The 12799-nt window shown below is 44.3% G+C and overlaps 1 protein-coding gene across 1 annotated transcript in view; it reads right to left on the reverse strand.

The window, feature by feature from the left end:
• Positions 1 to 9349, reverse strand: part of CSTPP1 (centriolar satellite-associated tubulin polyglutamylase complex regulator 1) — a 204622-nt gene extending 195273 nt beyond the window's left edge. Inside the window, exon 1 of the mRNA XM_004585348.4 lies at positions 9197 to 9349. Coding sequence (XP_004585405.1) covers positions 9197 to 9242 — 46 coding nt within the window. The 5' untranslated portion in view covers positions 9243 to 9349. The remainder of the gene's footprint in view (positions 1 to 9196) is intronic.
• Between the last annotated feature and the right edge of the window lie 3450 nt (positions 9350 to 12799).

The following is a 12799-nucleotide window of genomic DNA, read 5'->3' on the forward strand; positions in this document are numbered from 1 at the left end:
TTGAAATAGACCATTCATCCAACAATTGAGCACTTCACTGGGACCAAGAACTATGCTTCAGATTAGAGGCATCAGAGAAAAGTCTTCCTTCCTAAGCAATAGGCAATGAGGTCAGTGTGATGGCTCAACTAGTTAATCCTTTTACCTCCCAGCATCAGCATCCCATATGGGTGCAGGTTCGTGTCTCGGTTACTATACTTCCCATCCAGCTCCCTGTTGATGGCCTGAGAAAACAGACAAGGACAGTCCAGGTTCTTGGGACCCTGTACCTGCATGAGACCTGGAAGAAGCTCCTGGCTCCTGGCTCCTGGCTTCGGATCAGCTCAGCTCCAACCATTACAGTCATTTGGGGAGTGAGCCAGTGGATGGAAGAGCTTTCTCTGTCTTTCCTTCTCTCTGTAAATCTGCCTTTACAATAAAAATAAATAAATCTTTGGAAAAAATAGGCAACAACAAAGCACACAAGAAGAAAAAACAAGATAAGGGTGGTATGTATGACGGGGATATAAACGGGATGATGAGCTACAGATAGGTTAATGGATCATGTCTTTTGTGATCTACTTGTATTGCTTCTTAAAAAAAGATTTATTAATTTTTATTTGTAAATCAGTTTTACAGACAGAAGGAGAGACAGAGAAAAATATCTTCCACCCACTGGTTCACTCCCCAAGTGGCCACAAAGGCCAGAACTCAGCCAATCCAAAGCCAGGAGGCAGGAGCCTCCTCCAGGACTCCCACACAGGTGCAGGGTCCCAAGGCTTTGGGCCGTCCTGGACTGCTTTCCCAGGCCACAAGCAGGGAGCTGGATGGGAAGCAGGGCCGCCTTGATACCAAACAACTCCCATATGGGATCCCAGTGCATACAAGGCAAGAACTTTAACCACTAAGCTAGCATTCTAAGCCCTACTTTTACTACTTTTTAAAACTTCAATTGCTTACTCAAACTCCTAGAATTACTCATTTAGCAAATACCATATTTGAGCATGTAAAGGTGATCCCCAACATTTAGGAAGCATTTACAGGAAAATTTTTGAGACTACTTGAATATATAAATGATGAACAAGGTAAAAAATTTAAAGCATTATTTAAAACTTTTATAATAACACTGAAATCCTCCTGACATTTATTCTAGGGAAATGGGAGTGAGCCAAGGTCAGCAACAACACACCTTAGAACTTACTTGCTCTTTTTTTCTTTCCCAACAAAAGGAAATTTCTTATACTTACTAAACAACCTAGAGAGTCCTTACAAAGATGGAAGCAAAAGAGGCTAGCTCCCAAAAGCCACACACCAGAAATGCACCCCCAAGGGCACTGCTACCCCTATAACTGACTGTTGGCCAAAATGGGAAAAAGCCAAAACAGCTACTGGCTCCAGACAGGTTACCCACTCTGTAACGGTATTTAGTGCACCTGTCACCTCATAAGATGGTCACTGATGAAGATGCCCCAGCCCCTAACTGTTCATAAGTTGCCTTTATATTCCTGGCTAGCTTTATAAAGTGAAGTATTCTGAAAGAAAGGAAAAGAAGAATAGGGTAAAGGAGAGATAAATACATCAACTTGTTCTTAACTATTTTAAAGTGATTAGCAGGGATAGACAAAGCTAGTTCACTTCCCCAGAACCCGAAACGGCTGGGACTGGGCCAACACCAGGAGCCAGGAATTGAATCCATGTATCCCACATGGATGTCAGGAACCCAATTAACCTTAGTCATCTTTGCTGCCTCCCAGAATCTGCAACAGCAAGAAGCTGGAATCGAGAGCCAAAGCTGGGCATTGAACCCAGGTACTTCACACGTCTTACCTTGTGTCTTAACTTCTAGGCCAAACTGTACCCTAAGTGATCAATTTTACATATTATAAACCTAGTTCCCAAAGATTAGGTAGTCAGTTTCACAACTACAGTATTTTATTTTCATTGTACAACAACTCCAACACTTTAAGTTCTTCATAGAATTCCTGCTTATCTTTTTTTTTTTTTTTTTAAATTGGAAAGGCAGATACACAGAAAGGAGGGAAGACAGAGAGGAAGATCATCCCTCCGATGATTTACTCCCCTCGCGGCCACAAATGATGGAGTCCAGCTGATCTGAAGCCAGGATCCAGGAGCCTCTTCCAGGTCTCCCACGAGGGGGTGGGGTCCCAAGGCATTAGGCCGTCTCAACTGCTTTCCCAGGTCACAAGCAGAGTGTTGGATGGGAAGCAGAGCCACCAGGATTAAAACCGTCATACAAATGGGATTCAGAAGTGTGCAAGGTGAGGACTTCAGCTGCTAGGCTGCAGTGCTGGGCCCTAATTCCTGCTTATTTTCAGCAGTAATGTTTTTGAGCACAGAAATGGGTTTGGATGGTTTCACTAATTATATTTAAACAGATATACATTTGCTTATCAGGATTCATCCAAAATGGGGTCGGGGGTGTGTTTGGCAAAGAAACAAGTAAATACTATTTGCTATGGTATCAACAATTACGAAAACAATGTTAGCTGAAAAGTTTTTAATGTAGCCAGAGTCCTGTGTCAGAACCTTTGCCAAGGTTTAATGAAATTCTATGAACTTCATGGCTGGAAGGGACTATCTGTGGCTGTTGGATGGTGTGTTAGTCCAGGTACTCTACAAAGCAGAAACCAAAAACAGGATCAGGCATGTAACACATGTGGTGGGGTGGGATGCCCTTGGCAGAAACACAAGTGGGTGTTAGAAGACCACAATGCAGGTATGATCCCCTCAGACAGCAGGGAAGTGGCAGTCTTTAAGCTGGTCACCTGCCAGAGGACTCACGTACCTGATTAAGATGCCCTCATCCTGTATCAGAGTTCCTGGCTCCATTCCCAGCTCCCTGCTACTGTAGAACTTACAAGGCAGCGGGGGATGGCTTACGTTGCTGGATCCCTGCCATCCACATGGAGACCTGAATGGAAGTCCTGGCTTCAGATCAGCCCAGGCCTTGTCATTGCAAGTACTGGGGGGGAGTGAACCAATGGATTGGAGCTATGTCTCTCAACTTTTTATTTTATTTTAAAAAAGAAAGAAGTGGGTCTGTATTGACCAGTTGTTGACCAGGAAGAGCTGCCTCAGTGTATTATACTCTTGTACACAAAGACAGTAATGATGACAACAGCCAACGTTTACTGAGCACCTATGCTGAGGCTCTGAAAGAGGGACATCTTACTCACTTTTCCATACTATACCATTCACAGTGTGGACACAATGCGGCTGCTGGGTACAGCTTTAAATGTTGACACGTAGAAGATAAGCACTATTATTGTTCACATTTTGTGAAGTGAAAACCAACGCACAGAGAGGTTAAGTAGCATCTTCAGGGTCACACAGCTATGCTAGAGTTGCCAGTAAAACCCTCCCAAATGGTCTGGAACTTACGTTTTTCGTCACCTGCTTCTAAGAGATAAGTCCAGTGGCAAGAGAGAACTGGAATTCTATCATTCCCTAATCCATCTTGATTCCTAGGATGCCCCCTCATGGTAGAAATGTTAAATGAAGCCTTTGGCGGGAGGTGGGGGGTGTCTGCTGAACTCACTCTAGGATTCACAAAGAGATCTGCAATAGTTTTTGAGACTGATTTTTGGACTTGTTCAATGTTTTTATAGTATAGATTATACCCACCTGGACTTGAATCAAACTGTTAAATTAGCTGTTTACTCCCCATTTGCCCACAACAGCTAGGGCAGAGCCAGGTCATAGCCAGGACCTTGGAACTCAATCCAGATCCCTCACCCAGGTGACAGAGACCCAGCCACTCGACAAATCCTCTGCTGCCTCCCATGTGCACGTCTGTCGAGGAAGCTGGGATTGGAGGCAGGGCTGGGACTCGAACCAGGCACTCAATACAGGAAAATGGTATCCCAAACAGCACCTTAACCACTGAGCCAGTATCTGCCCCCAGACAGCTGTATTAGAATTCTTCTTCTACTGCTTATTAATACTTAGCTTCTTTGTGCTACAGCTTTCTCACCTGTGTGATGGAAATAGCATGTGAAAAACTGTCTTCATTTGCATTAATAAATGTAAAGCACTTACAATGGCACCTGGTGCATAAGTTGTTACTAAGTCTTAGTTGTTGTGGGCGTTACCTACTCATACTTGGGATGCCCTAAGGTCAGATTATTCACATTCCACCTAATGTATATGCAAGCATTAAGTGCCTGCATTGAGAAAGGAGAGTATGCAATGATGAGGAAGATAAAATGTCTGCTCTCAGGAAATTTCTTTGCAGTTAATGAACCGTTGAAGAGGTCTATCATGAACAGGGAAGCCAGAATAACCAACCCTTCGAGTTAATGATTATTTTGATCCTTTTGGTGAAGGGGGAGGGGGGACAGGCCAGGGGATCTGACAAACTTGGCATTCAATCCCAGCTTTACTGTGGATCACTGCCTACGTGACACTGTACAAACAGGCCAGTCCTTCTAAGCCTCAGTTTCCTTATTTGTAAAATGAGAGGATATTAATAACAACTAAATGGGACTCATAACAGTGGTGGTTGAAAAGATTACATGAGATAAGACACAGTGCCAGACATGCAGGGAGCATTCAAACACGACAGTTTTAAAACAAAAGCCATCCAAAATGCACAGCCCCCAAAGGAGAAAGACCATCTCTGATCCCCCCGGAGTTGGCTGTTTTGCCAACACATTACCAACCTTAGTGAGGATAAGCCAGTTCCAAGGCAAGCAAAGAGGCAACTTAGGGTCTCAGTGAAAGTATGCACCTCACCAAATTAGGTAGAGCCGGAGCAAAAAATAAAACTCATACCCTCCTGCGTATTCTCAGGTCAGCACGTAGGTGGTGTGCTAGGAAACCTGGGATCCCAACGGGCTGCCTTCGGCTCAACGCGTGCTTGCCACACCTACCCGGGTACACAGACACACCTCAGCCTCTGGCAGAAGCTTCCAATAAGTAGCTTTTATAAGGCTAGAAATCTTTCATGGGTCTTATGTAAAGGACTGTGTGCTTATTTCATCTCCTTACCAGATACCCCTCTTGCTTTTCAGGCCTGGGCATTTACACAACATCTATTGCTCTCCTCCAATGACTGCAGGCACCAACATCACTGAGGTATTCTTTCATGATGATCTGAAGATTCTGAGCCATGCCAGGCCATGATTACAGGTTCTGAATCCACAAAGTCGGTAGGCAGAGGATCAGGTTTATTTTCAACATGATGAAAGACTTCATTTTCTTCCCTAATAGTCAACAAGGCAAGCATGCTATCCGGCTAGTAGGTGGAAAGAGGTCTCAAGAGATAGTCACTGGGCCCGGCGGCGTGGCCTAGCGGCTAAAGTCCTCGCCTTGAACGCCCCGGGATCCCATATGGGTGCCGGTTCTAATCCCGGCAGCTCCACTTCCCATCCAGCTCCCTGCTTGTGGCCTGGGAAAGCAGTCGAGGATGGCCCAAGGATTTGGGACCCTGCACCCGCGTGGGAGACCCGGAAGAGGTTCCTGGATACCGGCTTCGGATCGGCGCACACTGGCCCGTTGCGGCTCACTTGGGGAGTGGATCATCGGACGGAGGATCTTCCTCTCTGTCTCTCCTCCTCTCTGTATATCTGACTTTGTAATAAAATAAATAAATCTTTAAAAAAAAAAAAAAAGAGATAGTCACTGCACAGTCGTCCCTATCATCCACACCATATTCTAAAGAGACGTCCCCAGCTACATCCACCAAGGCCCCTTCAGCTCTAATTTTCCTGTTTTACTTTATACATAAGCCTGTCTCCTTTCATTTTCTTTTTTTTTCTGCATATATTTTCTTTCCGAAGCCTACATAACAAAAGTGACTTCTCAATTTGTAAACATGAAACAAAACAAAAACAAGTGAAAAACTCCACAGGTATTTTAAAAATGTAAACAATGAGTCATGTTATTAATCTAATCTAGATGGAATGGTTTTAAATAAATTGAGGGTGAATACTTCAAAACAGCATGCTCCTAAGAGAAACCAAGCTGCAACAAGTAAGTCCCAACTGAAAACATGTGTATTTCGGCACAACTGTACAGTTGGATGAGCCATGAGGAAGTCATGAATAGTACGGCCCTGCTTGGAGCAGTAAGCATGTCCAGATGGTGACTAGAACGGGGACTTATGACACTTGAGTAAATAAGTAACAACTGGGAGAACAACTGTCAAGAATTCAGGCAGCAGGTGGGTGACTGGACACCACTAACGCTAAAGCTTTTCCAGCCAACCTGAGATTTGGTTTGTGTCACTGAATTAGCCTTCCTGCAAAGGTCAATTACAGAGCGATCGCCAACTTTTACTTATGGAAGCACGAATTACACCAAAAATATGCCAGTTCAAACAACAACCATCCAAGGAACTGAACCATAAATTATGCCCTTCAAGTACTGCAGACGTTCAGGTCCAGCAGGTTAAGCAGCTACTTGGGGACACCAGCATTCCATACCATGGTGCTGGTTCAAGTCCTAGCTGGTCTGCTTATAAGCCAGTTTCCCTGACTGGAAAAGCAGTAAAAGATGACCTAAGTATCTGGATCCCCATCACCCATCTGGGAAACAGGGATGGAGTTATGCGTTCCTGACTTCAGCCTGGACCAGTCTTAGCTGCAGCAGCCACTTGAGAAGTGAACCAGGGGCCCAGCACAATGAACTAGCAGCTAAAGTCCTCGCCTTGAACGCATCAGGATCCCACATGGACACCGGTTCTAATCGTGGCAGCTCCACTTCCCATCCAGCTTCCTGCTTGTGGCCTTGGAAAGCAGTCAAGGACGGACCAATGCCTTGGGACCCTGCACCTGGGTGGGAGAACTGGAGGAAATTCCTAGCTCCTGGCTTCGGATTGGCACAGCACTGGCCGTTGTGGTCACTTGGTGAGTGAATCATCGGATGGAAGATCCGCCTCTCTGTCTCTCCTCCTCTCTGTATATCTGATTTCCCAATAAAAATAAATAAATCATAAAAAAAGAACTAAACCAGAAGTTAGAAGATCTCATTTTCTTGCTTTTTCTCTCTCTGCTTGTCAAATAAGTAAATAAAAACTTTAAAATATGTTCCAGTGCAATAGCCTAGTGGCTAAAGTCCTCACCTTGAATGTGCTGGGATCCCATAGGGCCACCAATTCTAATCCCAGCTGCTCCGCTTCTCATCCAGGTCCCTGCTTGTGGACTGGGAAAGCAGTCGAGGATGGCCCAAAGCCTTGGGACCCTGCACCTGTGTGGGAGAGGATCCTGGAAGAGGTTCCTGGCTCCTGACTTTGGATTGGCTCAGCTCTGGCCACTGCAGCCACTTGGGGAATAAATCAGCAAATGGAAGATCTTCCTCTCTGTCTCTCCTCCTCTCCGTATATCTGACTCTCCAATTTAAAAAGATAAATATTTTTTAAAATGTTCTAGATTCATTAAGTAAGTGGCATAAAATATATTCAATTGTTCGCAAAAGTCTGGGAATTGCTAGGCACTAATATCATTATTGATATTAGTGATATAACCATCTTCTTTTGGGTAAGTAATGGATTTGGTCACCCAGTAGAGACAGACAGGAATAGAGAGAGAAGTGTTTGCTGACCAAATAGCCCTTAAACTTGGTGAAAAATTAACAAAAGCAATGCACACCAACTCTACACTGAAACTATTCATCACTTAACAGATCAAAAAAAAAATCCAACTGTCTGATCCATTTTGTTGGCAATACAGCGGGCACACAGTCATTCTCTTACACTGCAGTGGGCAGTGTAAAATAGTACAACCCTAACAAGGACAATCTGGCAATATAAATCAATATTTCAAATGCATATGTCCTTGGCTCACCAATTCCACTTTTTGTAATTTATAGCTGTACAACAGACTTGCAAATGAATAATATTGCAGGTTATTCATGGCAACATTTTTTTCTACCAATATGGGATTTGTTAAATAAATCACTTTAATACCATGTAGCTAAAAATAAACTTTCAAAAGAGTGAAGAAGCACTCTACTTATGCACAATTTATTCTGAGACATACTAAGTATTCAATGCATTCTCTCTTACATTTAGAATAAGTTTGGGAAGGATCTTCAGGAAAACAGAAAGAGAGGTTATCCTGTATGTGGGAGGAATGGTGGGAAATGGGGACGTAGGAAAACACAGAGGTGGAAGGATCAAGCTTTCATATTACCACTCAAAAATTTAAATCCAAATTATTTATCATGATAAAATTTTTAGCATTATATAAAACAAAACTCATAAAACTGTATATGAAATATCCACATTCTGGAAAATTCTTCAGTGATATAAAGAAATGAGGTATCAAGCCACCAACAGGAAGGAACTTTAAAAAGAAAAATTCCTTTTAAGAAGAAGATTTCTTTCAGGTGAAAAGAAGTCCACTTGAAAAGGTTATGCAATGTATGAGCTCATATATGTGAAATACATGTGTGTGTGTGTATATATATACACAAATATACACAATATATACACAATATATACACAATATACACTATATATATATGTGTGTATATATACAATATATATATATATATATACACAATATGTAAAAGAATATGCTTGCCAAGGACTGGGAGCAGGGGGAGCACAGAGGGTTTTTTGAGTTTTGTTTTGTTTTGTTTTGTTTTAGGACACTGAAATTAGTCTGTAGTCTGTGCGCTATGTGTTGGCGAGCATGTCCTCTGTCACCCACAGTACCCAACAGGACGCAGTCCTACAGCAACGGCCTCAGGATGAGGTCAAGATATGAACTGGGGTGACACCCTCGCGCCTCAGTGTCTCCATCCGTAAAATGGAAGAGAATACGGTAATTCCCCTCCCCGCCCCAAGAGATACTGAGAAGCTCCCCATGAAGAATGCAGGCAAACTGGAGTGGCTCGGTGCCTAGTGAAAAAGCAAGGCTCAACACGGAAGCTGGGGCTGCACGGGTCCAAGCATCATTCATTCCCAGGCTGATCCGGGCTCCAAGGTTACGGGATCCAGCAGCAGCATCCCCTACCAGGCCCCACTGGGCTCCTCTGAACACAGTCCGCACGGCCCACGCCCTGTGCACGGCCGTTATTCTCCAGCTGCTGCTGCTGCCCTCTCTCAGGGTCTCAGGGTCTCAGGGGTTCAGGCCCCTCAACCGCCGCCTGACGCCCCTCCGCTCCCCGTCCAGTTCCAGACCCCGCCCCCGCCTCCTCCCCAAGTCATCTTCACGTCTCTCCTTCCCCTAAAGCTGCGGGAGGCTCCTACCCAGATACTCGTAGTCCGGTAGGGCTAGGCGCTCCGGACTCAGCATCTTTAGACCCGGCTATCTTCAAAGCTCCAGCTCGTCCGCTTCCGGAACCCAGGTCGCAGGCTCCCTCCGTTGCCATAGCACCCACGCAATGGGAGGCGAGCAAGAGGCAGAGACGGTGTCTCACCATCAAACCTCCGTAGCGCAACACAGAACTAGCCACACAAGTTCCGGAAGCAGTTGCTTCGCAGCGGTTGTAGTTTCTTTGTACTGCAACTCGCGAGGGCTTTGTTTTAAAGGAATCTGAAATGGAGAATTCTTTTGAATCCGTCCTTTTCTTTTTCTTTTTTTCTGATGTGGAAAAATTACTGTCAGCTGTCTATATCCACAATTGCTGAATTTCCTAACTTATTCCCTCTTTGGACAACTGTTAACTCACATCTTACTGCTGCTACTCATGAACTTCCATAAACACTTGGGGTCCTGTTACCTAACCGCTAGACTATTTTAATTGCTTCAAAGCGTTTGACAGCTTCTCGAGGCCCAAGAGTGTCTTCTGCTGGACACCAGCAGGTGCTCGTTAGCCCCGTGTGAGTTAAGTGATCTTTCTCTACCTTACTAAGTACTCCTTTCCAAGCACTCCATTTTTTCGAGAGGGGTGCAAAAATGAGGATACCTATTAAATCCCCCTAACCACCTCCCCACACTCGAAAAAAAAAGCCCAACTGCTACTTTTAGAAGTGATTTGTGTATTTGAAAAGTAGGAGGCTGGTGCTGTGGCACAGGAAGTTAAGCCTCTGCTTGCAGTGCCCACATCCCATATGGTCACTGGTTGGAGACCTGGCTGCTCAACTTCTGCTCCATCTCCCTGCTAATCTGCCTGGGAAAGCAGCAGAAGGCAGCCCGAGATCTTAGGCCTCTGCAACAACATGGGAGACCCAAAAGAAGCTCCTGACTTTGGCCCAACCCAACCCAGCCCTGTCATTGGGACCATTTAGGGAGTGAACCCTATTGGCAACTGGAAGATCTCTCTGTCTCTCGCTCCCTCTCAAATAAATAAAATGAATCTCAAAACAATCCATAAAAATAAAAGAAAGATAAAGTTACAGAGAATAGGGAGTCAGGGAGACATTGTCCAACCTCTGATTCACTCCCCCAAAGGGTCATTACATCCAGCCCTGGACCAGAGCCTGGAACTCCATCCAGACCTCCCATGCCAATGGCAGAGATTCAAGCACTTGAGCCACCATCTGCTTCTTTCCAAGGTGTATTAACAGGGGCCTGAATCTAAAGTAGAACAGCTAGGACTTGAACGGATATGAGATCTGAATAGGAGGTGGCAGCTTAACTGTGCCGTAATGGCATTCCTTTCCTCCAGTCCTCTTTTTTTTTCTTTAAGATTTATTTATTTTTATTGGACAGTCAGATTTACAGAGAGGAAGAGAGATAGAGAGGAAGATCTTCTATCCGATGGTTCACTCCCCAGGCAGCCACAATGGCTGGAGCTGAGCCAATCTGAAGCCAGGAGCCAGGAACTTACTCCAGGTCTCCCACATGGGTGCAGGGTCCCAAGGCTTTGGGCCATCCTTGATTGCTTTCCCAGGCCACAAGCAGGGAGTTGGATGGGCAGCGCCACAAACCAGCGCCCATATGGGTTCCTGGAGCATTCGAGGTGATCTTTAACCACTAAGGTACCATGCCGGGCCAGAAAAATACTCTTAAATCTAATTTAGGCATCTTGACTTTGTTTTACGGAAACAATTGGTAGTTGAGATCCTCCATTCCTCTTGAAAGTCTCCCTTAGGATGAGGAGGTATTCACTGCTTTTTCAACTTGCCAGAGAGTTCTCATTTTGCTCCACTCCATTTCCAACAGCATGTTAGAAGTCTGTAGAACTTGTCACAGTTCAAGTTTGGCAGAAAAAGTCACTCTGTCCTCATTTTTTTTTCTTTAAGTTAGTGCCCTCCCCCTCCAGCAAGGTGAGGTTTTGTGAAAAAGAAGAAAAACAAAGATCACGCCATCAAAGCACCGGCTGGGAAACCAGGAGACCACCTACACTGGGACAGAAAAGAAAGAGGAAGTTCTCTTTGTGGCCTATTCTTAGCCTCTCCCCTGCGAGGAGCCTCAAACCTCCTAATTCTCCCTTTCCCTCAAAATTGTGGTTGTGTCTCAATTCTAGGCTCCTGTGAGTCATTGAGTTTGGATGTGGTAAGGGGAAAGAGAGCCAAACTTGGAGCACTGTTTAGCATCTTGAGGTAATGAACTTACTGATTTGGCATTTGATGTGAAGGCCTGCACATTTGATAAAAATATTTGCCTTCTTCCTCCCCTGCTTCCCCCAAAATGCTTGAGGGTACGGGAGTTTCATAAGTTTCATACCTGTGGCTTATTACTATATTATTAATGTAGGAATAGATAGTAATTATTAAGGATGATAATTTTACTTTATTCCCAAGCAACCTGAAGCTATTTGCTGAAAATTTCATTTGTCCTCATAAAACCCTTTTGAGGCATCTGGCTTAAACAGAAATTTATTTTCTCAGTATTCTGGAGGCTAGGGTCCTTTCTCTAAACAATCAAAACGGAGACACAACTTACAAAATGACTTGTGAAGGTGGGCATGACATCAGGGTGCAGAAAGTTGTGCCTTGTCTTGGAAGACTGCATCCTAAGCTGAAGACTGATTCCTGGCTGCTCTCATTACTATTCATTGTCATGCTAATGAATCCAGGAAGATAGCAGATGACAACCCAAAAATTTGGGTCCCTGCCACATACAAGGGGGCTCAGAAGGAATGCTGGGCTCCCGACTTGGCTAAGTTTAGCTCTGGCTGCTATGGACAATTAGGGAATGAGCCAGTGGATGGAAGATCCCTTTCTCTCCTTCTCTTCCTGTCACTCTGCTTTTCAAATACATAATACATTTTTTAAGTGCTTGTGTATCATTCTCCCTCCAGTCCGTGGGAGAGCTGGATCAGGATCTTAGCAATCCCAACATCCAGGCTAGTGGTCTGACCACTAAACCACACAGCCTCTGTTTTTAGGGTTTGTGGGCTTCGGTTTTATTTATTTATTTTTCCTTTTGCTGTGCCCTGCTAGCAACTCAAAGACCTCAGATAAAAAGAAAGATTTTTGAGCCCAGGCTGAACATTTGACATCCTCTTATTTGTGGGGCATTATCCTGGAACTTGGAGGGTTTTGCTACTGGGGTCTGTGTAGTGGAGCTGGGAACTGGCCCCAAGAATATAGCTTTGTTTGGGCATTAACCCATTTGTGGTTATAATAATGATAAGTTTCAGCACCAGTGGCGCCCGACTGTTAATGATTCAAAGAAGGCTAAATAAGAACAAGATGTCATCTCTGGAGCAATTTGTAGATTGTTGTTTTTTTTTTCCTACAGCTCCATTGCTTCCATAAAAATTGCTAAGGAACCTTATATTTAAAGTCAGTCTTCCTCTCTGAAAGTCCTGAACAATTTACTGAGGAGGAAACATAGAAGAGAGTAAGAGGTTTCTCCATGAAGGCTTCATTAACATTTGAAGTTTCATAGAAATAACAGGCAGATCAAAAAGAATGAAATTCTACCATTTGTAACCAAGTGAAATAAGCCAGTCCCAAAAG

Source organism: Ochotona princeps, chromosome 4 (assembly GCF_030435755.1).
Source record: "Ochotona princeps isolate mOchPri1 chromosome 4, mOchPri1.hap1, whole genome shotgun sequence".
Taxonomy (NCBI): Eukaryota; Metazoa; Chordata; class Mammalia; order Lagomorpha; family Ochotonidae; genus Ochotona; species Ochotona princeps.